General features: G+C 41.2%; 1 protein-coding gene and 2 pseudogenes across 1 annotated transcript; all 3 read right to left on the reverse strand.

Annotated features, from left to right (window-relative positions):
• Positions 1-3,585: 3,585 nt before the first annotated feature.
• Positions 3,586-9,238, reverse strand: LOC133906806 (GDSL esterase/lipase At4g16230-like). The gene is made up of 6 exons (XM_062348822.1): positions 8,931-9,238; positions 7,666-7,796; positions 6,917-7,153; positions 6,581-6,833; positions 5,849-6,105; positions 3,586-3,773 (listed from the first exon to the last, which is right to left on the reverse strand). Exons 1-5 carry the CDS (start codon positions 9,190-9,192, stop codon positions 5,849-5,851), a joined length of 1,140 nt encoding a protein of 379 aa, XP_062204806.1. The 5' UTR covers positions 9,193-9,238; the 3' UTR covers positions 3,586-3,773.
• A 1,712-nt stretch (positions 9,239-10,950) lies between these two features.
• LOC133906720 (UNC93-like protein 3) lies at positions 10,951-15,610 on the reverse strand (annotated as a pseudogene).
• A 4,096-nt stretch (positions 15,611-19,706) lies between these two features.
• Positions 19,707-24,751, reverse strand: LOC133906052 (UNC93-like protein 3; annotated as a pseudogene).
• Positions 24,752-24,807: the final 56 nt, after the last annotated feature.

Here is a 24,807-nt window from a genome sequence, read left to right on the forward strand (position 1 = left end):
TGTGTTGTCATGAACTATGGAAGATGTTCACGAGATGATTGTTAGTGGATTTTTTACTTTTAACCCTTTTAGAAAACATTTTTACAAATGAACCTATCAGTAAAAAATGTCCAAAAATGGATCATTTTTACAACGACATGAATTTTGGCGCCGTTGGACCATTGCACAGCACCACCAGATTTAACGTGGTTGTATGCCACATAAGATATACGTCGGAAGCTGTAGAACGGCGCCAAAGATCATGACGCCATAGTTACAACAGAGGCATGCACAATGGCCAAATGAGAGTGAGAGGGGTAGGGAAAGAAGCGGGGCGCTTAGTCCCTTAGCACGGCGTCAAGAGTTGTGGCGCTATGGTATTAACTTACGATATCATGGGCTCTAGTGCCATGTGAGGCCACGTCAGCCAAGGCATCCAGTGCATAACCTACGTTCCAATGGCACGATGCTAGGGGCGGTGGAGGTTCGTTTCTACTAATCTTTCCTTGGAGGGTCTATTTGCAAAAAAGTTTTCAAAAGAGCCAAAAAGTAAAAATTCCACATGATTGTGAATTGTGATTCATTTACCATTTTCAACAATCATATATTATGTTTGCATTTATCATTTTCAATACTCAAATATTCTGGTTTGATAATTGATGCACTACATAAAATGCTACATTATTGTTGAAGTACACAAACAGATTGTAATGCCTCGGGGTCCAAACATGATCTGATCGAGAACAATTTTAGTGCTACCGAGTAGCTCACTATTTGGGTGCTACCATTCTAGGAACATCGATCGTTGTATCAACTGTCCACGGACAGGATCAATAAGAAATAAAATAGTACATGTTACACCCATCACGCGATATAATTGGGTGTGCTAGCTAGTGATCATGACTATGGAATGAGCTTTATCAATGATGAAATACCCATGTGCTAATTGAGGAGGTACATAGTTGGTACGCGTTCAGGTAGAAATTCAGTTTAGTTTCTTTTTTTTTTCTAAATCAAGCAGGAGTTCTGCCATTTCATATTAAGAGAGGAACAGAAAAGATTTTTAGTTTACAACGTAGCCATCCAACCTTGGTGGATATCCAAATGGCTCGGATAGGTAGCATTTGCTCCCAAACAACACCTAAAAAAGGAAGAAAAATAATGTAACTATGGAAGGAAGAGAGCATTTCTCATCTTATTTACATCTTCCAAAATGATATCAGCTACCAGGCCCAGTTGCCTTGACAAATTTTGGAATATGTGGCGAGTGTGCTTCTTCACGATGTTCCACATGGTGTAGATCAATAGACCGTTTAGATCAGGATGATGTCTTTCTTTGAGTATCATCATTGCCTTTTTTGCCACCATTCTGCTAGGTTGGTGAGATCTTGAGGTGCCATATATTGTAGTGGGTCGATGTGAAAAGCGGATAGCACTTTTTCCCTCACCGCGGAGGTGAAAGGGTAGGTTAGACATAGATGTAGCGCAGTCTCTGGCTGATTTTGGAAAAGGGAGCATCCACTGGAAGCTTCAAAGGGTACAAAATGTTCCTACTCATTTTTAGTACTACAAAAAATGTCATTTGTGCTCTATTATCATTGTCAGTACATTTATAACTAACAATGATGAATTATTATTGTCGCTTCCTAATCTCAACCAGCATATAAAAAGCCGAGTCATCAAGAATTGACGGTGATAAATCACTATCATAAAAAGCCATGACATTATTAACAGTTAGTGATATTGGCTATGATTACAGATTGGACTTGCAAACCGACAGTGATAGACCACTATCGGTACGGCTTCCAGCCTCCATCTGTTCGACTTCTCCCAAAAACCTTTAAATTTAACTCATCGGCCGATCGCTCAGCTCCCAGAGCCTAGCTCACTCCCATGCACTCTTCCACCCTCTCCACTCCACCGTTGCTGCTGCCGCGTGCAATGGAGACTCCACCACCACCTCCATCTCCGGCCACACACTGTTCTAATTTATGCAACAAGTACAATTCCTCCAAATTTCCATGAAATTTTACAGAATAACAACTCAATTCCTCCAAAATTCATATCAATGTACCCTGTTCCGAATTTTTTTTTTTTTAGTCCACAATCTCTCTTGGTACATAATTCCCCTCTTTAGACAAACATGTTGACCATGCATGATCATAGTTGATTTGATACTTCCAATCCAAAAACTATAAGAATCACAAACATCCAAAATCCAAAAAGAAAGAGATTACTGGAATATATTCCATTCCTACTACACCCTTGTTCTCTTGCCTAAAACCAAGCCAACCAACTCAACTCTATATAAATCTTTCAAAAGAAAAAATTCCACTAGGACATGTAGACATATGATTTATCATGATTGTTTATTTGCATTGAGAATTGTGCTAGAAGGATAGGTGAAAAAATCATAAAATATGTAAGAAAATCAACGGATGGATGAATATAAAGTGGGAGGGATGAATGGCCTAGATAGACCGCAAGAACATCCAGAGTTGCATTTTCCTAAATATTTCCCTCCTTGTTGCCTCTCTCTCACACACACAGTTAAACAATCTCTCAAGGTTAGTACAACAAACACGGGTAATAGTAGCAGCTCAGAGATGTTTGATCGGGAGGGTGCCTGCCTCTGCTCACCGGCGATGAGGTATGGCGAGGTGGCACACTTCAGCCACCTGCAGCACCGGCTGTGGCCGTAGCGCCAGGACACGCCGTTCCAGTGCGAAGCTGCTACAAGGTGGGTATCGGTAGGGGCAGAGTTAGGATTAGACGATAGGAGAGTCGAGGAAAGACAAATTTGAATCAGTTCTGAAAGCTATAGAATTGATCATTGTAAAAAAGCATAATTTTCTCTTAAAATTGGTTAATCTATTTTTAATTCTTTAGAAGAACAAAATACATGTATTGCAATGAATCCATGTTTTATAATCAACTTAATTTTTTTTCTTTTTCATAAGAATTTTTTCACACAGTAGCAAATGTATGATATTTCAAATAATAGATGATGATATTGTCTTTACTAGTTTGATATAGGCCTTCCATATAAGTTACTAAAAAATTATCTATAGTTAAAAATAACTAGAGCTTAGGTCAATAAAAAGTAAATTAATAGAACATGAATTATGACAAGTAAAGACAAACATTTTAAATTTGATAAATTTTGGTAAGAAAAATATATTTAATTACATGCATTTACAGTAACCATAGATACTAAATTATACTTGACAACATCTAATACTTTCAATATGTTAAAAAAATATTAATATTTGAAACATTGATGCTCATTACATATATGTATTTAAAAGTGTAACAGCATCAAGTATAGGGGGGCCTGGTCCCTGGTCGCTCGCTTGTCTCCGCCCCTAGGCATCTGCTGCCCGCACCCATTCTCCCCGCCACTACGCCACCCGTTCTACCCGAGCTGCGTTCATCTTCCTTGCCAATGGAATTCCCGGCGTACATATATATTGTAACACCTCAGGGCCATAAAATCTTGGATGTCACTAAAACTACACTACCTACAGCTTAACAAAGAAAAAAAAAATAGCAACATCAACTCTATAAATTTAAATATCGTGGAAGCAATAACATAGATCAATAAGATAAACAAAATAACACAATAGCATATAAAATCATCCTGTCTTTAACATCACCACTTGTCTTTAAACTTCCAACGAATGACCCTAAGGACTAGACTTTATTTATTATTACAGCACAAGATAAAAAATGTAGACATGAAGTGCAAAATGTGCTGCTACATTCCCAAGCCCTTCATAACATGCATCGAGTACCTGGAAAGAGTAATACAAGGGTGAGATTGAAAATCTCAGCAAGCAAACTTGTTTTGACAAGCTATTTAAATTACAAGTTGATTAAGCATAGATTTAATATAGGACTTCTCAAGACATAAGACATGTTAGGATAGTATCAACAATATTAAAGAATAATCTCGAATAAAGGTCACAACCACAAGTATAACTTCATATCCACAATAACATATAAATGTTATTAACTTCCATGAATGCATATGAATGCAATGATATGTCTTCTTTTACATTGCATCCCTCCTCGGGCAACGTATAATACGTATCGGTACTGTCATGATCTTTACGACATAACTTCCAATGTATATGCAAATGCAAGTGCACATGGCAGCAATATGGTGCAATTGTATTAAAGTGCACCACCAAAATACCTCAGCTTCATTCTCAAGTCGAACAACAACATAGTTCAATAAAAATTATAGCAACATAAAGATAGATATAAGGCAATGATTAAACATGCTTAAATGTAAAGAATAGCATAAAATTCAGATCGTATTTAAATTTGTCATGGTTCTAAAACTATGGTGTATATGATGAAAATAACAAGTCAAAACGGTAGCAATAGCACAACTACGTTTATTATTGCCTTCAACCAGCAATAACGACGAACTTCAAGTATGAGAGGAAGCACCACCATCTAAACACAACCATAACTCAGTAAAAACACTTCTAATAACATGCAAATACATAAAATAAAGTGCTCCTACACCCGAAACCCTCAATTAAGCAATACCGACAAAAAACAGCGCACACGCATTAGTTTGACATGAGTAGCAGTAATTCTCTTTTTCTTATCTATTTTTCTACCATATATATGATAACAAATAAATACATTTTAGGAAACTACAGAACAAGGGCTACAACTTTCGTTGTGGTGACATAATTTTCCCATGCCTCTAAGGTTTCCTAAATGACATATCGAAACAGCTCTAGAAACCTGTCGTCAATTTCAAACAGCAGCCACTCAAAACTGTTTATTTTCAGAAATACTCAACGAAAAATTCTAAAATTTTGTGGACATGTAGATCATAACACAAGCTTCAAATTTTATATAACATGGTCTAATCAAGCTCTGAACTTTGACACTAAAATCTGTCAACAATTGATTGCAGAAAATACAGAACAGCGTAACTGGAGCTATAACTAACGAAAATTTGCATATTTCACACCATTAGAAAGCTTAACGAATCCTATAACTTCCTAGCTATTCTGAAAAACTGGTTCAGCATCTAAGATACCCAAAACTGAATAGATCTACTACTGAAATTCATAGCTACTAAACTATTTGGCCAAAAATTCTGAAATTTCACCGGTAGCTAGGTTTCACAGTTAGCTACAACCTTCTAGTTAATCTCTTCCACAGAAAAAATCATCTAAGACCGCAAAACCTCAACGACAAAAACACTGTCAGATCTGCCTACACGCAGAACAAACAATTTGACAACAAACCACAAATCCCCACACTAAAACCTCTCGAACCAAAATCTACCGACCATAAACATCAACAAAATATGACGAACAGCAAGAGGATTGATACCTTAGGGCACCACAGCAAGAAAACCTCAAAATCCCTAGCCTCAATCCCCTCTTCCTCTCTTCTTTTCCTTCTTTTCCTTGCTGCCCTTCCCTTCCTCCTCCTTCTCCTCTTCTTGGCCGAATCCCAGCAATACAAAGGAAAGAGTGGGGGTGGGGGTGTGGCACAATAGAGGGATGGCTAGGGTTTTGGCCAGGTGGAGGGGAAAAAGAAGTGGGGCGCCTGGGCCTTTGGGGAGGGGCTGGGCTAACCAGCCTAAGCTCAGGTTGACTCAGCCCACTCTCATGTTATATTTTTTTAAAAAAAAAATCACTGCTACTATCTTGCTCTAATTCCTTCTCTTTCTTTTCCAGCGAGAACGATTCAATACCGAAAACTGAAAACGAAGACTTCCAACCTTTCCCAAAACTTTAGGGGGTTACATATATACATGGACTCATCTATATATATCCAATCCAAGAACACCATTAGAATTTTGTGTTTTATTTCTTTTTGAGAGGAAGAACACCTAGATGGAGGAGTAAGGAGCCGTCGCCGAGGACGACGGTTCTCGGAGCAACTGCGAGAAGTTGATGGGCTCGGCGTCCCTCGTTGGGCCATAGAAGAAGGCGAGGACGGCGTGGCGGTACGCCGCCTGCGTGCCGTGCACCTTGTCCCAGAACAGGTACTCGTCGCGGTCCGAGCAGAGGCACGCGCCTACGGTGCAGTCGACCTCGCCGTTGAGCTTGCCGCCGCCGCAGCATGCGGTCTCCACATCACGCAGTCCTGGTCATGTGATCCAACTGTCAGCAACAGCAGCCGATAATTTGGACCATCTGTTCTTGCATCGGTTAGATATTTTTTCTATCGCCAAAATAAGATTCCATCGTAACGTGGCCTCCTAAATTTGCAGAAATGTTTTTAAAATTTTCCATATGCGCATGCATGTCGTCTCCTGGATAAAATTAGCAATCAGGCACGTGTTCCTACTTGTGACGGGGCCAAAAGTTTTTAAAAAGATAATAATTGAAAAACAAAAAGATATATAAATGAAAAAATAATGATATATTAATATTTTTTAATATTGATAGCGGTTATTAATTATAGGTTTTTAAATTGATCAGAAGTTTTTAAATAATTGAGAGGGAGGAGATGAGATGCAACTTAGGTCGTTTGATCGTGTATAATATATAGTAGAGATCGTTTAAATCTATTATAACTCATCCATTTTATATGAGAATAGATGTTCATTTCTACTTACCGGCCAGCGTTGGGTTGGCGATCATATCGGAGAAGGTGTTGTAGACGCTGGCGATGGAGTACTTCAAGCCCGGCATGGAGGCCGCCACGGCTTTCGCCATCTCGTTCCGGAGGAGGGCGTTGAACAGCTGCGACAGAGAGTTGCCGCTGGCGCTGCACTCGCCGTTGGCCGTGGTGGCTCGCTGGCTCGGCAGGCACCCGACGGGCAGTATGTCCAGCAGGGCCAGCCGCCGTGCTCCTAGCTTGTACAATTCCTGCACGTACGTGCACGCGTGCATCGATTCTACACCAGTCATCTGAAAATTATTTGGCGAGACGAGTATACACATATACGTACGTTGATATACTCTAGGTAGGTGGCGACCATGCCGGCGATGAACGCCGGCGCCTCGCTTATGGGGACGCCGCCGTGGTCGAACGCTCCGAAGTCGTTGCCGCCGGCGCTGATGACGAACAGGGACCGGGCCACCAGGTCATCCAACCTCTCGCGGCCCACCAGGGCGGCCCGGATGATTCTGGCCTTGGTCTTTGCGAACAGCTGGACTTGTTCACGCAGGGTGATCGTCCCGTTCCCCTGCATGCATGATAATGGAACAGTACATACCCCTGTACGCATGTACGTACATGTATATTTTACTTGAAACGAAAATACTTCATCTATTTTTTTTAAAAAAAGGAATACCTCATCTATTATTCTTTATGTACTATTTCCGAACACCGGTAAATTGGTAGTATAAAATTCAAGTACTGTACAGTTAAGAATGTCTGAATAATTCTTAGCAAAGCTTGGTTGGTGGGTATGGGTGGGTATGGAACCTGTCCACTGGGTTGGAGTTTTAGAATCAGGCTCCTGTGCTCATATTTTTTTAAGATTAATTTCTGAGATAAATAGTATATACATTTATGGGTGTATTCGGTGGTTGGAATCTGTGGCCACGCTACGTGAGTTTAACCTCTAATTTTATTTAGATGTGTGGGGATGTGAGTATGGTGTGTACGTATATACTGACTTGCATTTAAAAAAAAAAGTATGATATTTATGAACTGTACCGATGGAGTGACCTACTACTTGTTTGATTTACTTACAGTTATGTCTAGGATGCCAGATCCGCCGGAAGCGTAGTTGGCGCCGCCTTGACCTCGGAAGAGATAGAGGCTTGATAATGGCGTTAGCGAGAGGTAAGCGGGTGGGCTCATCTTGAATCCCACAAATTGGGCTGCACGTACATGTACAAACGTATTAATACATGTTTGTATAAACATTAATATAAAAAGGCTAATCGTACTCTTCACTAGGTCTGATCTGAGTGTTACTTTTTCCGTTCAAGAATATAAGTCATATTTTATTTTAAAAATTATCAAAAATAAACTTAGATTGTTATTTTTTTCTAATATGTTATTAATTACTATAAATCAATATTATATTAAAATACTTTAAAACCAAAATTTATTGAAACAAATTTAGTATGCTAAATATATATATAATTTAATTAATTGTCTATCAAAAATTATAAAATTTAATTTTTTAAATAAAATACGTTTTAAATTCTTGAACGGAGATGTAAGTAGTTCCGATCTTTCCGATAGGCGTAGATAACTATCTAACAATTGTTGTAATCCAATGGCCCAAATTCATTTAATGTGTTAGTAGTAATATTACATTAATGATACCTCAAGATAACGACACACAAGCTGATAATTATTGTGTCTAATTAAACCCGTCGGCCACACAATATGTTGTTCTTTGGATAACCAACTGTAATGCTGGGGTGCAACGTTTAGTGCACGGATAGAGCCGACGTCATCCGCTAGGATTCAACTCTAGTGCATCGCATTGTACACGCACACGACTTTCGGTGCAATACATATACATACATACATACATACATACATATATATAAACGTGTTTGTCCTCGTAATCGAAAAAAATTGAACTAACATTCAATTCTATTTTCATATTTTACTGCGTAGATTCGCTTCTCGTTGACTAGTTCCACGTAAGGGAAACAATTAGGCAACGGTATTGTTTTGGAAACATTTGTCTGAAATTCAATACGTCAACGGCAGGTTTTGCTCGAACCATTCCAAGCATTTTCAAGCAAGTTTCTGTGGGGGGAAACAGAGCCAAGAGACAAGACCTTGCAAAAGGCATCTGACTACCCGAGCAGAGCAAGCAACAGGCACTGCATTCCGATGCAGAGGAGAGGGAGGCGTCGGTGCCGGCAGGGTCGCCGCCCGGTGGCCGGACAGGCCGCGTGCGAGCCCGGCGTGCCCGATTTGACGGGCGCATTTTGACGATCAAGAGGGAGGGAGAGGAGACGCTTAAAATCGTAGCTCGAAGAGTACTTTACCGATGATGTCGGCGAGGTTGTAGGCGTTGGTGAAGCGCCCGGTCCGCCGGAGCACCTCGCGTGGGAGGTCGACGCCGTTCGGGGGCACCGCCTTGGGCGCCGGCGCCGGCAGGAAGTCGTTGTTGCCGGCGTCCACGAGCGAGTCCCCGAACACGTAGACCGCCGGGACCAGCTGGCGCCGGGTGCTGAGCTCGGCCTCACCGGCCGCCGATGAGCAGAGCACGGCGGCTGCTATCACTAGCACAGCACCGGCGACGGCCATGGCCGAGACGGTAGCTGGGGTGATCAAGAATAGTGGACTTAATTTATTCAGCTGAGAGTTGCAGGTGTGCAGTAGCCGTCAGTGTGTGTTGTGCGTCGCGGTGGGCCACAATTGTTAATTTCCAATGTGACACATGCGTGAACGGGACCTACTCACGTACGCATTGACCTGCTTGTATGTAGGGCTGGCAATGAAGCGGATTGGGTCAGATTCCTATGTTTTACACTCGGTGGGGACAGGATTAGGGACAAATTTTACCTTGCAATAGTTGTTGGTTGGATCCTGATTTGTGTTTGTCACGGGTAGGGGCACATAAAAGCCCAACCCAGCCCACCAACTAGCCCTTCGCAATAGCCGCTAGCCCGCCCTCCTCTGCTCCCACGCTAGGCGCCACCTGTCGCGCTACCGTTTGCCCCGCCCGCCTCGACGGTTGGCGCCGCGTGGCTGCTTCCTCCTATGCACGCCGCCGCTTACACCCGAGGCCATCGCTCGCAACTCCTAGCTCACACCCATGGGTCCCGCTGGGTCTGGGGTTTAGATGATTTTTCACATATTAGATGTTTCGGGACGGGTCGAGTTTTTTATTTAGGTTTTGGATCAGATAAATTTTTACTACACTCAGTCTCGATCCGTCCTATTATCAGCCTACTTATATTACCCCATGTAGATTCAGGGTTGATTTTGTAGAGTTTCTTTTTCTACTTTTGGACATAGAGGGTAGTTGGAACTCACAAGTTACCTATTAGGTTTGGCAAAATCTTCAACGTATGAGCAATTTATCGAAACCTATTCAAGAGCTAGTTAACGGTTTATGCATGTTACTGATGAACAATTTGAAATGCGAATGCCATTTTAAGGAAACTACTGAAGTATAATAAGTGAATTTTACACATTTACTTGTTTATTTAAGATTTTGGGTGAACTTTCAGTGCAAGGTCAACGTGGTATCATAAGCATTAGGCAAGAGGACTTAAGTTTTTCGATGAATTAAATGGGGTATGCAGCTCAACAAAATCTATACGAAATTGTCTGAAGATTAAAATCTCGATGTTTTTAAGTAGACGATAGCCCACCGCACCTGCACAAGTAATGCGCTCAACTGTATATTCAAGGTCCCGTCGCCGGTAACCCATAAGGCGCCAACTATGAATGAAGATAAAGACATGACAACAACGTCAGAAAGAGACGAAGGTAGTGTACACACGGGTGCACATCAGCTGGAAATGGGCAAAAAACTGAAAATTATGCAAATTTGCTAGAAAACACACCTAAAAGTTCTCAAAACTTCTGAACAATTCCACAAAATTTCAAATGCGAATTCGATTTTATTTGAGAGATATGAAAATGGCATGAAGATAGAGAAAAGCAATGACAGATGGACAACGGATCAAACCAAACCTGTAAAAAGGGAGCAGCCGAAACAGAGTTGCAGCCTGAAGAGCTGCACCAGCGATGGCACAACAGTGTGGTACGCTCCTTTCATCTTCGTGTTTTAGGAAACGGGAAATATATTACGCAAATATGGAGTGCGTATAATCGTCACAGATTAACTGTGGTACAAAATTAGAGCACTGACGATCATCAACGCGGAATGGTCTGCCTCGCATGATGCGCTATATAACTGACAGCTCTCCTGCCGGTTCATTTAAAAGAAGTTAACTCAAAGCAACCCTATTCTGAAGTCGAAACAACTTCTTGAAATCTAGAAACCTCTGGCCTTCCGGTGAACGCAATTCTCACTTCACGTACCAGGTATACGTACCAACACCTGTGATCCACATCTTTCCATGAAACCCCTTTCATATTTCAATGGATGATTCATTTTGGTACCGTGCGTTTTCTAGCCAAAAGTCAAGATGATTCCTTTGCAATCCACTTGGACATCATGATGATCAATAGCATGCCGTATTGTACCTTTGTAAGGGCAGTTGATATAAACGCAGAGCTGTACACACCATGACAAATTTTGTCACATGTTGGCCAAAAAAGTAAAAGAACAAGCACAAATAACCGATTAAACAATCAGGTAAGTAGTATGTGCAAAGTCAAATACAAGTGTTAACCAAAGTCTAGGTTCTCTGTGCAGTGGATCCAAGTAGATTTGCATAATACCATATCTTCCAGAATATCCAATTCAATGTAGCACATCTTCAGGCCTTGTTTGGAACACAGGGATTTCGTATGAATTCTATAATATAGAAACATCCACTCTCACTAATCATGTGTTCCAAACACAATCTCAGAATGAAAGAACAGATCTTGCAATTCATTTTTTGACTACATCACTACAACATTGGTGTAAACAACCAAAGGACAGGAACAGTAGCAGCAAACCAGATGCAAGCCTGATTGTCGCTTTCCCCATTTTGCCTGCTACAACTTCTCTTCAGCAATGGCTGAAACCAATGGCGCAACATGGTGTGACAACTCACATCTGATGGACTGTGCACTTCCCTTTCATATCACTGGTGAATACAATGTGGGGAAGTCACGACAGCACCGGTTTGGACATCAGAAAATGGATTTGCCTCAGGGTCTGACGATCGATGACTTGTCGACAACAAGGGTAAGGAGCAGGAATGAGCCAAAGGAGACGAATAGGGATATGATCATCAAAATAAGCATGGCTTGCAGCGTGATGGTTGGGCTCAGAAAGAAGATGACTGCGATGGCGCCTGATTGCCAGACCTTCAGCTGTGCAAAGGCAGCCTCCTGCATTTTCCATTTTGTCAAACTTGAGTATTCATTAAAGAAAAGTTGTTATGTCAGCAAAGGAAATGTGTCAAATTATACCCTAGAAGTATTTAAAGAATGAAATTCATAAGCCAGCAAATGAGATCAAAGCATAGTATTCATGCCATATGCATAGATGAAACTCTTAAGAAAGTAAACTAAAATGAGGTTACCTTGACATCTTCGAACGGTAGCCCAAGGAGTGCACTTAACTGTGTATTCAAGACACCATCACCAACACCCCATAAGGCGCCTATGAGTAGTGGTACCGCAGCACCAAGCAGTCCAGCCATTGGACTGTGGGCAAGATAAAGATGAGTAAATTACAGTAACGGTCACAGGCACAACTGCAGAATGGCATATACAGAAATCCAACCTGTAAAAACGAAGCAACCAGAATAGGACTACGGCCTGCACAATAGCTCCGACCGACACTATAAATGTAACTGAATGAAGTCCGGAGGTCAAACGTCCAGAACCAATGAACACTGCAATGCCAAGCATATTCCAAAAGTCAGGTACATCATGCAGTACATTTTTGTAGTAGTTTAGAAAGATACAGTTATAGATTGAAGATAACTGGAAAACAAGATAAAATGCGGTTGCTAGTGTTACTAGAGCACTTCGGTGATTCTTGCCGTAAAGTAATGGCAACAACAGATGCCTTGGCAAAATGAAAACAGGATTCAGCATGAAATGGTAGAAGGAATTGAGGACATTTGTCAACAATTTCAGAGGAAAAGAAGGATAATATTAGTAATTCAACAATCAGGTAACTGTTATTTCACTTACAACTACATCAGCTGCACCATAAATTGCCATGGCTCCACCAACTCCAGAGATGCCAAGAACAGGTGTTACAATACTCTTTGTGAACACCGCCCTTCAGAAGAATCCACAGAATTGTCTTAGAAAATGCACACTAATAAGTGAGCATGCAACCATGGATGTTGAAAGAAGCAAGGGGTACTTACCATATAAATGCCTGTTGTAAACCAGAATATGCTACAAGAGTGATAATAAGAAGCATTCTTCGGTCCTTAAGAGGAGCAACAATGTATTTCAACATTGCTCCAAACGAGGAATGTGTTGGAGCATTATCTCCTTTCTCATCTCTTTTGGACAGTAAACACGTTAACACAATGCCCACAATCATGCAGCCAAGAAACACAACAAACAGCAGATTTTTCCTGTGGCACTTCCACCATCCTGAAGTGGTATGAGAACCAGATGATCAATAAGAAGGCACTCACATGCAAATGTGTATTCAACACTCTACAAAGCAGACAAAATGACACTAAGAAAATATCAAAGAAAAGAGTAAGTCATGGTACTATAGTGCAAGTCAATAACCTCAATTTAGTTTAGCTACTAATGTCTAATTATCAGTATCCAGAACATAATGCCAAATGTAAAGAAAATATGTATTTTGGAATATTATAATACGTTGCTAACCTTTCCATTTCTCAGTAGCGCAAGCAAGATCAAATTTCCAACGACCTACATAATTCAAATGGAATATAAGTCAGAAACCATTGTATTGTAGAGGACATATATGATATATCCAGAGAGAAATAGACGCTACAGTTGAGGTATGAAGAACAAACACTGGAATATATCCTGGAATGTTTTGATTAAGATCAGCTCTTGTACAACTGTGCCTGTGTGCTAGCAAACATTCCCCAAAACTCCCCGTTAAAGCTCCCTAAAGTTGGACCCTCAGGCAAATTATTTTCTCTTGCATGACTGAGGGCAGCTGATGTGATGTATGTACCCTGCAGTGCAAAGTATAGGTATGTGAGCTGGAAAAAAAATGGGGACCAAATATTTCATTGAAAATCAGACCTGCTACCTGCCCAACCCAAATGATCGATGCAGTAAAACCGAGGTAGAGTGAAGTTGGCACCATTGTGTACTTGAAGATTTGTCATTCAAGTTAACATTACACAAAAGGCGGCATGTTGAATGTACTAAAATCTTTCTGTAGTATTTTACACAACTGAAACACCCACTAGATTAGGAAACGTCAGCTAGGGTCAAAAGCTATCCATATCCATATGAGTTATGCGTATCAAAGAAACTCAAAAGTACGCGTATCAAAGAAACTGAAAAGTGTCTCCCTAGTAGATTATTTGGTTTATTTGGAACAGACGACATAACCAGGAGACAGCCCCTACTAAGAGTCCAACACTGAGAGCTCCAAAAATGTACACTGAAAATGTACGACCCTATGTCCTTGACAACCAAGAGAAACAGAAATCCTTATTCCCTTCCAACACACTTGTTGACCAGAGGGTGGTTGCAGAACATGTAAACTGGTGGAAACATAGCACATATACTACCTCCATGTCCCAATGATTGGGCCCAGACCTTCCAATGGTCTGATTTTTTTTTCATCCTCCAAGAAACACGAACTATCAACACACGACCAAACAAGAGTTGATCGAGTAGAATCAACACCCATCTCTAACTCAGTACGAGCACTGCCTAACTAGCCATTGGATCAGAGAGGCACCACACATCAAAATCCCACACCAACAAGCCATCTTGGCACAAGCACACCGCCATCTGTGTCAAACTGAGGAATCAGCCAGTAGCGCGTCAGCCATATGCCCCATGGCGCGGTCCAGTTGTCGAACCAGAGGGAGGCCAGTTGACCATTTTCGACCTGGACAATTGTTATGTCATGGTAAAGAGGGGATGTAAACTGATGAATGCAAAACAAATAGTCCGACCTCTATCCCAATCATCAGGGCCAGACCCCCCCCCCCCCCCCCCCCTAATGGTCTGAATTTTGTGCATCCTCTGCCCAAATAGGAGTTCATCGAGAGTAGAATCATCACTGATCGCTAACTCAAACGAGCTGCTCCTAGCTACGAATTTTATCAAACAGGTACCACGCATCCAATTCCAAACCAACACGCCGCCCGTGTCTGTCAGGCAGATCGCTATCCGCAACCAACACGCACGCACCATGTCGCGACGAGGTTGGCGAGGATGAAGAGCGGGTATCCGCTGGTGCCGACGACGAGCGCGCGCTTGGGGCCCATCCGCGTGACCATGAGCGACGCGGCCATGGCGAAGAGCGTGAAGGAGGTGTAGATCCCCATCGAGACGGTCCCCAGGTCGCCCTCCTGCAGCACGATTCCCGTGTAGAAACTGAGCACGAGCACGACGAATCGGAGAATCGAATAGAACGGGGAAGGGAGAGGGGAGGGGCAAACGGCGTACGGTGTTGACGGTGCTCTCGAGGTTCTGGGCGGCGCTGTGGGCGGAGAAGACGAAGAGGAAGGCCGCGGAGAGGACGTGCGCGTCCGCGGCATGGCTCCGCCTTCCGCCCGCCCTCCGCCGCCGCCGGGACCTCGGCGAGGAGCGGGGAGCTGGCCGCGGCCTCCTCGTCGCGGTGGGTGTCCATACCTGCGGGATCGTGAGGGATTCGGCGGCTCGGGAGTGGAGTGAGGTGCGGGGAGAACGTTCTAGAAACTTCTATAGCAGGGGGCTAGACCGTACAGTGGTAGACTAGCAGGGGGCGCTGGTATCGAGAAGGATTCTTGAGGAGGATGCCATCCATGTCAGGTGGCCACTGGCCGGCGAGGCGAGAGAGCGGAGGGGACGAGGCAGGCGGGCCCGCAGGTCAGTGACCCGTTGCTGATTGTCTGTACCTGCAACGGGTCTTTGTGCAATTCTTGTCCGTGTGTTGTGATAAACAAACAAGGGCTCTCCACGCTGCCTCCCAAAACTTTCCAAGTGGTTAGGATAGCTGCGAAATATCTTGCATCGTTAGTCTATGTTCGACGAATATTTTAAAAATTTATTTTTTATAATATTATTATAGTATTTTTAATTTTTTTATCTTCGACCAGTACCTATTTTTTATCTTTCATTACTCTTCTATTTCTTTTAATCTATAGTCATCAACTGTGAATAGTGTTGTATGAAATAGAGAGGTCCTCAAATATGCGGAGGGGAGAGGGGGCAACCGCATCAACGTAGCTCACTGTAGCAGTGGATGTAGCTTTTACTAAGTGCGATGCCGGCGAGCAAAGGCGGCATCTCGTGCTGTTACAGTGATACGGCTGGCTTTGCTGCCTCTGCTGGAGACACCTTTAGACGGTTATCGTACGCCACAAAACATTCTAAATCTAGGGGGTTTGAAAATTTATTAGAAACCGGTTGATATTCATGAAAATTGATCAATTTGGTCCGCACCGAGGCAGCATCCCGTGCTGTTGCAGTGATGCGGCTGGCTTTGCTGCCTCTGCTGGAGACGCCCTTAGACGGTTATCGTACGCACATTCGAAATCTAGGGGGTTTGAAAATTTATTGAAAACCGATTGATATTCATGAAAATTGATCAATTTAGTTCGTATCGAATTCTAAATTCGACTGGTTATTGAATTTGAATTCAAACAAATAAAAATAAAAAATCTAGATATACTAGTGACAGTTTAAAGACCTCCTATGAAAAAAAAATAATAATATTTGTATCATATTTTATAGAGAGAAAGTTTGAAAAAAAAAATGTGCAGCTTATTTAATAGAGCTCATGTTAAGAAAAATATTAACATATAAATACATATTTTTTGTGTAGGGTTCATTTAATAGGATTCATTTAATAGTGTTCATAGCTTCGTCAACCCCTTCGACGGCGGTCTGGGAGGTTTGTGATGGCAGTTGATTTGGTGAAGATGTGTTTGGGGTAGATTTCTGTTCCTCATGTTTTGTGTGTGGTTCCAGGTCATTGGTTCTTAGTCTGATGACACCGGACAGCCCTGTTGTGCCTCTAACTCCGGTGAGCTTGTGTTGGTGGCATCAATTTAAAGTTTTCCTGACATAGCTCTGCATCATGGTTGCCGATGTTCATTCAATGGTCCACATGCGATCAGATTGAGGTTCCTGGTCGTTGGTTCTTGCGGCTTAACAAGGTGTGGGCCTTAGCGTTGGCTCCATCAGGGGAATGGAAGGTTCATCGTCGATCTACGTTGCTGAGTTTGGCTTGTCAATGTTGGTAGCGGCGCAAGGAGAGGCAGAGGAAGAAGGTGGAGAAAGGTCTTTGGAGTCCTTGTTAGTTTTTTTTTCGAGATGTTGCCTGGTTGTGTTTGTAATTGGGGGATGTTATTTTCTTGCTATATGAATGAAATCCCTTCCGCTTTGCAAAATTTAGAGGCCGTTGTTGGAGTCGTAGGGTGTGATTGGTTGTTCATATAGTTTTACTTGTATGGACCACATATATAGTCTGAGAAAAAACAGGTTGAGTAGAGTCATATTTATTGAAAAAAGAGTATTTGATTAAGTACTGTTTAGATAGACTGAGCCGAGTTTCTATTTAATTAGCCAAATATAAAGTCGTATAAGTGGATATAAAAGTTAAGACTATAATTGGTTGCTCGTATAGAAATAATTTTGTGATACTGATAAGTAAATCCGCTTGCATGAATGGATGCAAAACCTACATTTGTCGGGTCGAGCTTCCCTCCCGAGTCAATTTACAAACATGTATTTACATCCATCAAATCAAACTAAAATATTACGTGTAAGCAATTAAACACATATCTTTTTAAAATTATAGATATCCGTCAAACCAGCACCTATCGATACGAATAATCAATCACACTTATAGGTGATCGTGTCCATGTACTTACACACCGTACCAAACTGTGATGTGGATAATATCATACTCTGATGGACTCCATTTGTCAGGTGACGCATCTGAACGGATCCTACGAGCACCAACCACCAGCTGCCGACGCGATTACTCCACTCCAATCGCACTGGACACACATCCAGAGGCAATTTCCGTCCATTTCTTGGCAGTATTGGACTCAGACTCAAGCTATTGGTCGTCCTCATCGGTGCAGAGTCTCCTGGGTACGTGGCTGCGGACCAATCAATATCTCCAGCCCTGGTACAGATTGGAGCTCACCTGGAGTCAATGCTAGAATGACTGAGCTTGTCCCCATCTTCATTGCTTGAGCCACGCTCCCAACCCACGCGGCTTGAGACCTTGAGTTGTTGCTCTCTTTCCCTCTCTTTCCTCGAACCGAACGACTCTTGAGCTCCTCTTTTTGGATCTCCTTTGTCAGTGTGTTTGTGCCCCCAAATCTCGCCCGCCCCAAGACTCTACCATCTAAATTGAATGTGAAAATGGATTGCCCGTCCACATCGGAGTCAAGATCTGCTGCCCCGACGCCCGAAGCTGCTATCTTCCCTGCCAATTTGTGTGTGTCTCTCTCTCACCCGCCCACAAGCTCTCGTCCGCTCACCTTCCTGCTTCATGTGACCTCACCCGTCGGGAGGCGACTTGATCTGGTTGAGAGGGAGGGGGTGCAGAGCAAACGTGGAGGTCAGTGAGGAGGACCATAGAATCAGCGGCTTCTGGAGCCTTCACGAGCGTACATGTGCAAGCAGCGTTGGAGGATTTAGGAGGACGACTCGGAAACGTAGGATGAGCATTGGACGGCGAGGCTATATCACTACAGTAGCTACGGTACCCTGATGCCTTAAGCATGTTGATTATTAGCCCGTTAATATATGTTATAGATACGCCGAACTATAAAAAAAATTGGAAAGCTGTCGTGGACCCGTGGTTCCAGCTCAGTCTAGCAAGTAATTACTAGATAACCGAGGGATCTATCTGGCAATATTACTTTTTTTTTCCTGCATACTACTACAGTACGCTTTGCAGGTTGTGTAAACTTTGCATGAGTTAAACCGAAGATGCAAAACATAAAAATGCACACAAGCTACAATTTGGAAGCTGTGGATATGTAGACGTTATTCAATCCACTAAATTCAAGACTACATAATGGAAAGTTTCTAACATAACCTATGCATTAAGTCTTAGCATTCATGTTTCTCCAAGTCTCCTCAGAATGTTCATGACATCGATGAAGGCTGAGCTGCAGGTGATCACAGAATCATATAATATTAAGGGCGAAGTTAGAGCTCTAAAGGTTGGAGGTACAATTCAACATATACAGGCCTAGATATTATAAACATTTAGAATTACATGGTACACATGAGCTGAAATTGAATTGCTAATAACTAAGATTTTATTTTTTTCCCTTTATGTCATTGCACTCGGCTACGATACTGTAGCTTCACGTCCCGTATAATATGTGATTCTCATGGCCATATATATACAATCATGTAAAGTAATAGTTTCTAAGTCTGCAAATAAATCCCTATATTTGTACAACACAATATCTACAAAGATTAACCCAACTCAAAGTAGCACATCTTTGTGAACTATATGCAAGCCCGACTGTCGGTTTCCCCATTTTGTGGCCTGCAACGATTTTATTTCAGCAATGGCTGAAACGAATAGCATGGCGAAACATGGTGTCACAACTCAAATAGGGCATATCCCTTTCATATCACCGCTGAACACAATACGGGGCAGTACACGCTGCTGGTAACATTGACGAAGACGCGTGGTCGTGCGCCGCTTTGGACAACGGATGACAGATTTGCCTCAGGATCTAATGATCGACGGTCCATGGCTTCCTGACAGCAATGGTAAGATCATCTCCAACTATATTACCTTAATTTCGTTTTCTTTCTGATTCTCTTTCTTATTTCTATTTTTTTATTTTTTCCTATCTCCAACAACTTCCTTTCGAAAGGAATCGTGAAACAAAAGGAAAGAGAATCTCGTCCTGAAGGGAATGAACTTGAGAATCCCTTTTGTGACGATAACCGTGAAGAAAAACCGTTAAAATGCTAAATAAAACGAAAATATCTTTACGATGGGATTTTCGTCCCCGAAGAGAAACCCCCGGTCATGATCTAAGGAACAGGAATGCGCTAAAAGAGACGAAGAGGGCTGTGGTCATCACGATAAGCATGGCTTGTAGGGTGATGTGTGGTCTAAGGAAGAAGATGACAGCATCGGCACCTGATTGCCAGACCTTGAACTGTGCAAAGGCAGAATCCTGCGTTTTCCATATTGCCAAACTCAAGTATTCATTGAAGTAGTTATGCCAGAGAATGAGATAACAGAAAGGAAATCATAAGCCAGCAAATGAGATCAAAGCATCATATTCACGCCATATGTGTAAAGAAAGTAAAATGTAATGATATTACCTTGGAATCTTCGAACAGCAGCCCGAGTACTGCATCTAACTGCGGATTCAACATCCCGTCACCAACAGCCCATAAGGCGCCAATTGCAAGATAAATATGAGTAAATTACAATAGCAGTGAAAAGCACAACTACACAATGACATTTAAAGAAATCAAACCTGTAAAAAAGAAGCAATCAGAATAGGACTACAGCCTGGACAATAGCTCCGGCCGACACTACAAATGTAGCTGAATAAAGTCCGGAGATCAGACATCCAGGAACCAATGAACACTGAAATGTCAGGCATGTTCCAAAGGTCAGCTAAAAGAAAATCTGTTCTTTTAATTTTGCTTTTTTAAAAGAACTAATTCGACAATCAGGTCATTGTGCTTTCACGTACAACTGCATCAGCTGCACCATAGATTGCCATGGCTCCACCAACTCCAGAATCGCCAAGCACAGGTGTTACAATACTCTTTGTGAATACAGTCCTTCAGAAGAATCCGCAGTATTTTCTTTTAAAAAGCTGTATAGTAAGATAGTGAACAGCCATGGATGTTGAGAATTATGTGGGCTACTTACTAGACAAATGCATGCTGTAGACCTGAATATGTCATAAGTGGGACAGTAAGAAGCATTCTTCGGTCCTTGAGAGGGGCAACAATATACTTCAACGTAGCTCCAACTGAGGAATGAACCGGAGCATTATCTCCTTTCTCGTCCCTTTTGAACAGTAAACACATCAATACAATGCCCACAGTCATGCAGCCAAGAAACACAACAAACAACAGATTTTTTTTTCGTGACAATTCCTCCATCCTGAAGTGATATGATAATCAAAGGATTAAGAAAAATTACAGTTGACATGTAAATGTATTTATGACTTTGATTCTGGTCGGTTGCCTCAATTCTAAATCTTCTCGCAAAACTGTGTCTTCTTTTTTTAGGATTTAATTGGGCTACTTGGTGTGTCCGCAACAAGACTTACCTCAGCAAGCTAATTGTTTCTCTTGTCAAAGGTCTCTTATTTGCAGACTTAGAAAATCTTGCTCAATGAGAATAGCATGGAGAAAATTAATCCAGCTCTACAACAGCTGGAGGGGTGGTGCTACAACTTCCAGCCAAGCTTGACCTCCATATCTGATATCTTGAAGCTGTAGTCTTTCTTGACGTGTTGTCTTAGCTACCGTGTCATTTGTATTTATATCCTAACTTGTTTCCTTTCGTTTGTGAGACTCTTGGTACCCTGGTGTATATAACTGGTAATTTGCTTTCAATAGAAGCAGAGATTTCTCCTGAAAAAAAAACATGTAAATGTATATTCTACAAAGCAGTCAAAGTGACAAAAAGAAAATTCAAAAAAGAAAAGAAAAACTAACAGTAAGCACTGATGCATTTGCGTGATTGGCACTCCCTCTGTTTCACAGTATTTGTCAAGCAAGAAAGCACAATATTTAGGTTATATAAGACATTTGGATCATGCTTGTCCATATTAGATGGAGCAGTAGAATGTCCATCGAACAAGAATAAGCATGATCTAATTCCATTAAATTTTACTTAATTCTGCACTATCTTGGTATGCGCACACATGATAAGTATTTTGCGACCGAAGCTGTATTTAGCACCTCGTACTATTGCTTTAGGGGTTCTGATCATTGCTGACCACAGGAGTACCTTGCATAGTTAAATGTTGGGAAAATTAAAGGAGAAAATGTTAGATCGATTCATTTTCAGTTAAAATATCTCAAACCCTAGGCCATAACACTCGTGAACATCAATTCTAGTTTAAGTTACTAATTAGCTGTGTCAAGAACATAATACCAAACGTAAAGAAATTGGCACTTTGGAAAATTCTAATAGGATACTAACCTTTCCATTTCTCAACAGAGCAAGCGAAAGCAAATTTCCAATGACCTACATAAATCATAATCCAAATGTACTGCAAGTCAAAAACCGCTGTACTATATGATACATGTGTCCAGGAAGAAAATAGACACACAATTTGTATTAAAAAAAATAGATAAGTGTGAAAAAAAATACTTGGATCTCTCCCGGTCTCTTGTACAAATGTACCTACGTGCTAGCAATAGTTGCCCAAAACTCTCCATTAAATATCCCTAAAGTTGGATTCTCAGGTAAATTATTGTATTTTGCATGACTGAGGGCAGCCGAGGTAAGACTATTCTTAACTAATTTTCCTTTATTTTATTCTATTTCTGATTACTTCTTCGTTCTCATTCCTTTTATTTTCTCTCATCTCTAACGGCTTCCATTCGAACGAATTCGTACAGAAAAATGAGAGAATCCTGTTCTGGAGGGAATGGCCTTAGAAATCCATTCGTGAAGGAAACATTGAAGAAAAACTGTTGAAATACTGAAATAAAAAAAATTCCTTTGCTAAGAAATTCTAGGTCACAAAAAGAAATCCCTCGAACATAGTCTAAACGATACTTACCTTGCGGAGCCATATATAAGTATGTGAGCAGGAAGGACTCGTATGGAGACTGGGGCTATTTGGTAGAGCTCTGATTCTGCAGTGAGAGTGATTCTGCAGTGGAAGTATGGTGGGAGTGATTCTGTTTGTAAAATCGTTTGGTATGCTAGTGGTGGAAGTGATTCCTGAGAGGATATTGTGTTGAAATCGAGGAGAATCAGTCGGGAATCAGATGTAAGCTAGTTTTTTCAGCTTCCACCTCCCTATACAAAACGGGAAGTGATTCCCGAGCGGAATCACTCCCCGACCAACTCGTTTGGCAGCGCTGGGAGTGATTCCGGAGCGGAATCAGCTCCAAACGGGACCTAAATAGTTCATGCAGTCAGGGTTCAAAAAACCGTCGGTAACCGCTCAAAAATCGCGGTTACCGACCTTCCCGGTCCGGTCCGGTTTCAAAAACCGCTCGGTAACCGAAATTTGAATTCAAAAAATTCGAAAAAATAAACAAATTAAAAAAAATCAAAAAAAAAAATCTTTAAAAAAACTAGACATAATTATAAGAACTTCTGTGAAAAAATGTTTCAAAAAATAATGTCGTTTGCATCATATTCTATAGGGAGAAAGTTTGAAAAAAATGAAAAAAATTGAAGCGCGCGGCTCAATTATTAACTCACGTTAAGGAAAAGTGTAACATGCAAACACATATTTTTCTTGTATAAAACGTATTTTAAGAGAATCTTTAAAATTGATTTCACTTTATTTAGAGTTTTATTAAATTCTCTATGATTTTTACAAAGTTCACAAGCATAAAGTGAATATGTTAAGAAACATCACTGTAATTAATTTTTTCATGTCTACTATTATTTTTTCTACGTAAATCATAATATAAATAAGCTAATGAAAGTGGTTTCACTAATTTTTAAGGTGTGATGGGTCAGTTATGAATTAATCTAGTCGCAACACATTTACACAATCATGCATGTTACAATAACTAATTCATGAGTTCATATATTTTTAAAAGATATAGGATCATGTAAGAAGACTAACAAAATTAGTTTCATGATTTTTGGATTAGCAAAGAGTAAACTATGCATTTACCTTGGTTTAACAAATAAAATTTCTCACAGAAAATTTTGAACTTTTTTATGAGTATAAATACTTTTATCATGTAGATAATGTTACAAGGAAGCCAACAAAATTTGTTTCACTTGATTTGAAGCTCGGATGAATTAGTTATTGATTTTACAAGATTGAACCCTTTTTTAGGTTTTTTGTTGAACTGCGCTGAAATTCGATAAAACCGCTCGATAAATCGAGTGGTTACCGACCCAAACCGCTCGGTAACCGACCGAATCAAAAATACGAGAAAATCGCTCGGTAACCGACCCAAACTGCTCGATTACCGAGAGGGCAAAAACATGATTTTTTTCGCAAAAATTTAAAATTTGCCGAATGAATTTTCTCCGATTTTTTTTTTGAATTTTTAACCGGTAACCGCGGTTATCGCGCATTTTCGGTTACCGTCGGAGCTCGGTAACCGAGCTCCGGTCGGTAAATGGAACCTTGCATGCAGTTGCCTGCGCAACCCAAATGATCGATGCACAGAAACCAAGGTACAATGAACCAGGCACCATAGTATACCTGACAATTTGTTATTCAAGTTAACATTAGAGGAAAAGCAACTTGTTGCATGTATTAAAACCTTTTTCCATAGTATTTTGATCAACTGAAACACCTACTAGAATAGAAGTACATGTCCACATCCATATAGGATTTATGTGTATAAAAAAAACTGGAATTGTTTCACTGGTAATCAATAAACAAAATGCGATGAATGTAAATTTGAATACACATGCGTAACATCCAAAGACCCTGTCTTTCTGAGATGCTCACGAGGCAATCATTGGCTGAAGGGAGGCTGCAGGGCAAGAAAACTGATGGGAATCTAAGACAAATACTACCTGTATATCGTAATCATTGGGCCTGGAAGCAAATTATTTGACACATGTCTTTCATTACGTCTATACGCACGTTGAATTTAAAGTATATAATACAAATAGAGATCTCGTAGGACGTGAATTATGATTGACGACCAAACAAATGTACATCGAGTATAATCGTTGAATCAACACTCGTTCCTAACTCTCACACGAACACTGCCAAGCTAGGAATTTTATCAAACGGGCACCAGGCTCCAAACCAACTCGCTCGCACCATGTCGGGACGAGGTTAGCAAGGATGAAGAACACGTAGCCACTGGTGCCGATGGCGAGCGAGCGCTTGGGGGACAGCCGCGCAGGCTCATAGAGAAGATGCAATGTATCCATTATGTTAGGTTTTATAGAGAAGTTCAATTCGGTTATATTCATTGAACTAGATTTTA

The sequence above is a fragment of the Phragmites australis genome, chromosome 23, assembly GCF_958298935.1.
Source record: "Phragmites australis chromosome 23, lpPhrAust1.1, whole genome shotgun sequence".
Taxonomy (NCBI): Eukaryota; Viridiplantae; Streptophyta; class Magnoliopsida; order Poales; family Poaceae; genus Phragmites; species Phragmites australis.

Excerpts from the sequence above, each read along its gene's own strand:
- LOC133906806 (XM_062348822.1), bottom strand. The coding sequence starts at position 9,192 with ATGGCCGTCGCCGGTGCTGTGCTAGTGATAGCAGCCGCCGTGCTCTGC. Across the intron at positions 7,154-7,665 it reads CTGGCATCCTAGACATAACT|GGGAACGGGACGATCACCCT; the intron begins GTAAGTAAATCA and ends TCATGCATGCAG. Across the intron at positions 6,106-6,580 it reads CGCCAACCCAACGCTGGCCG|GACTGCGTGATGTGGAGACC; the intron begins GTAAGTAGAAAT and ends TCACATGACCAG.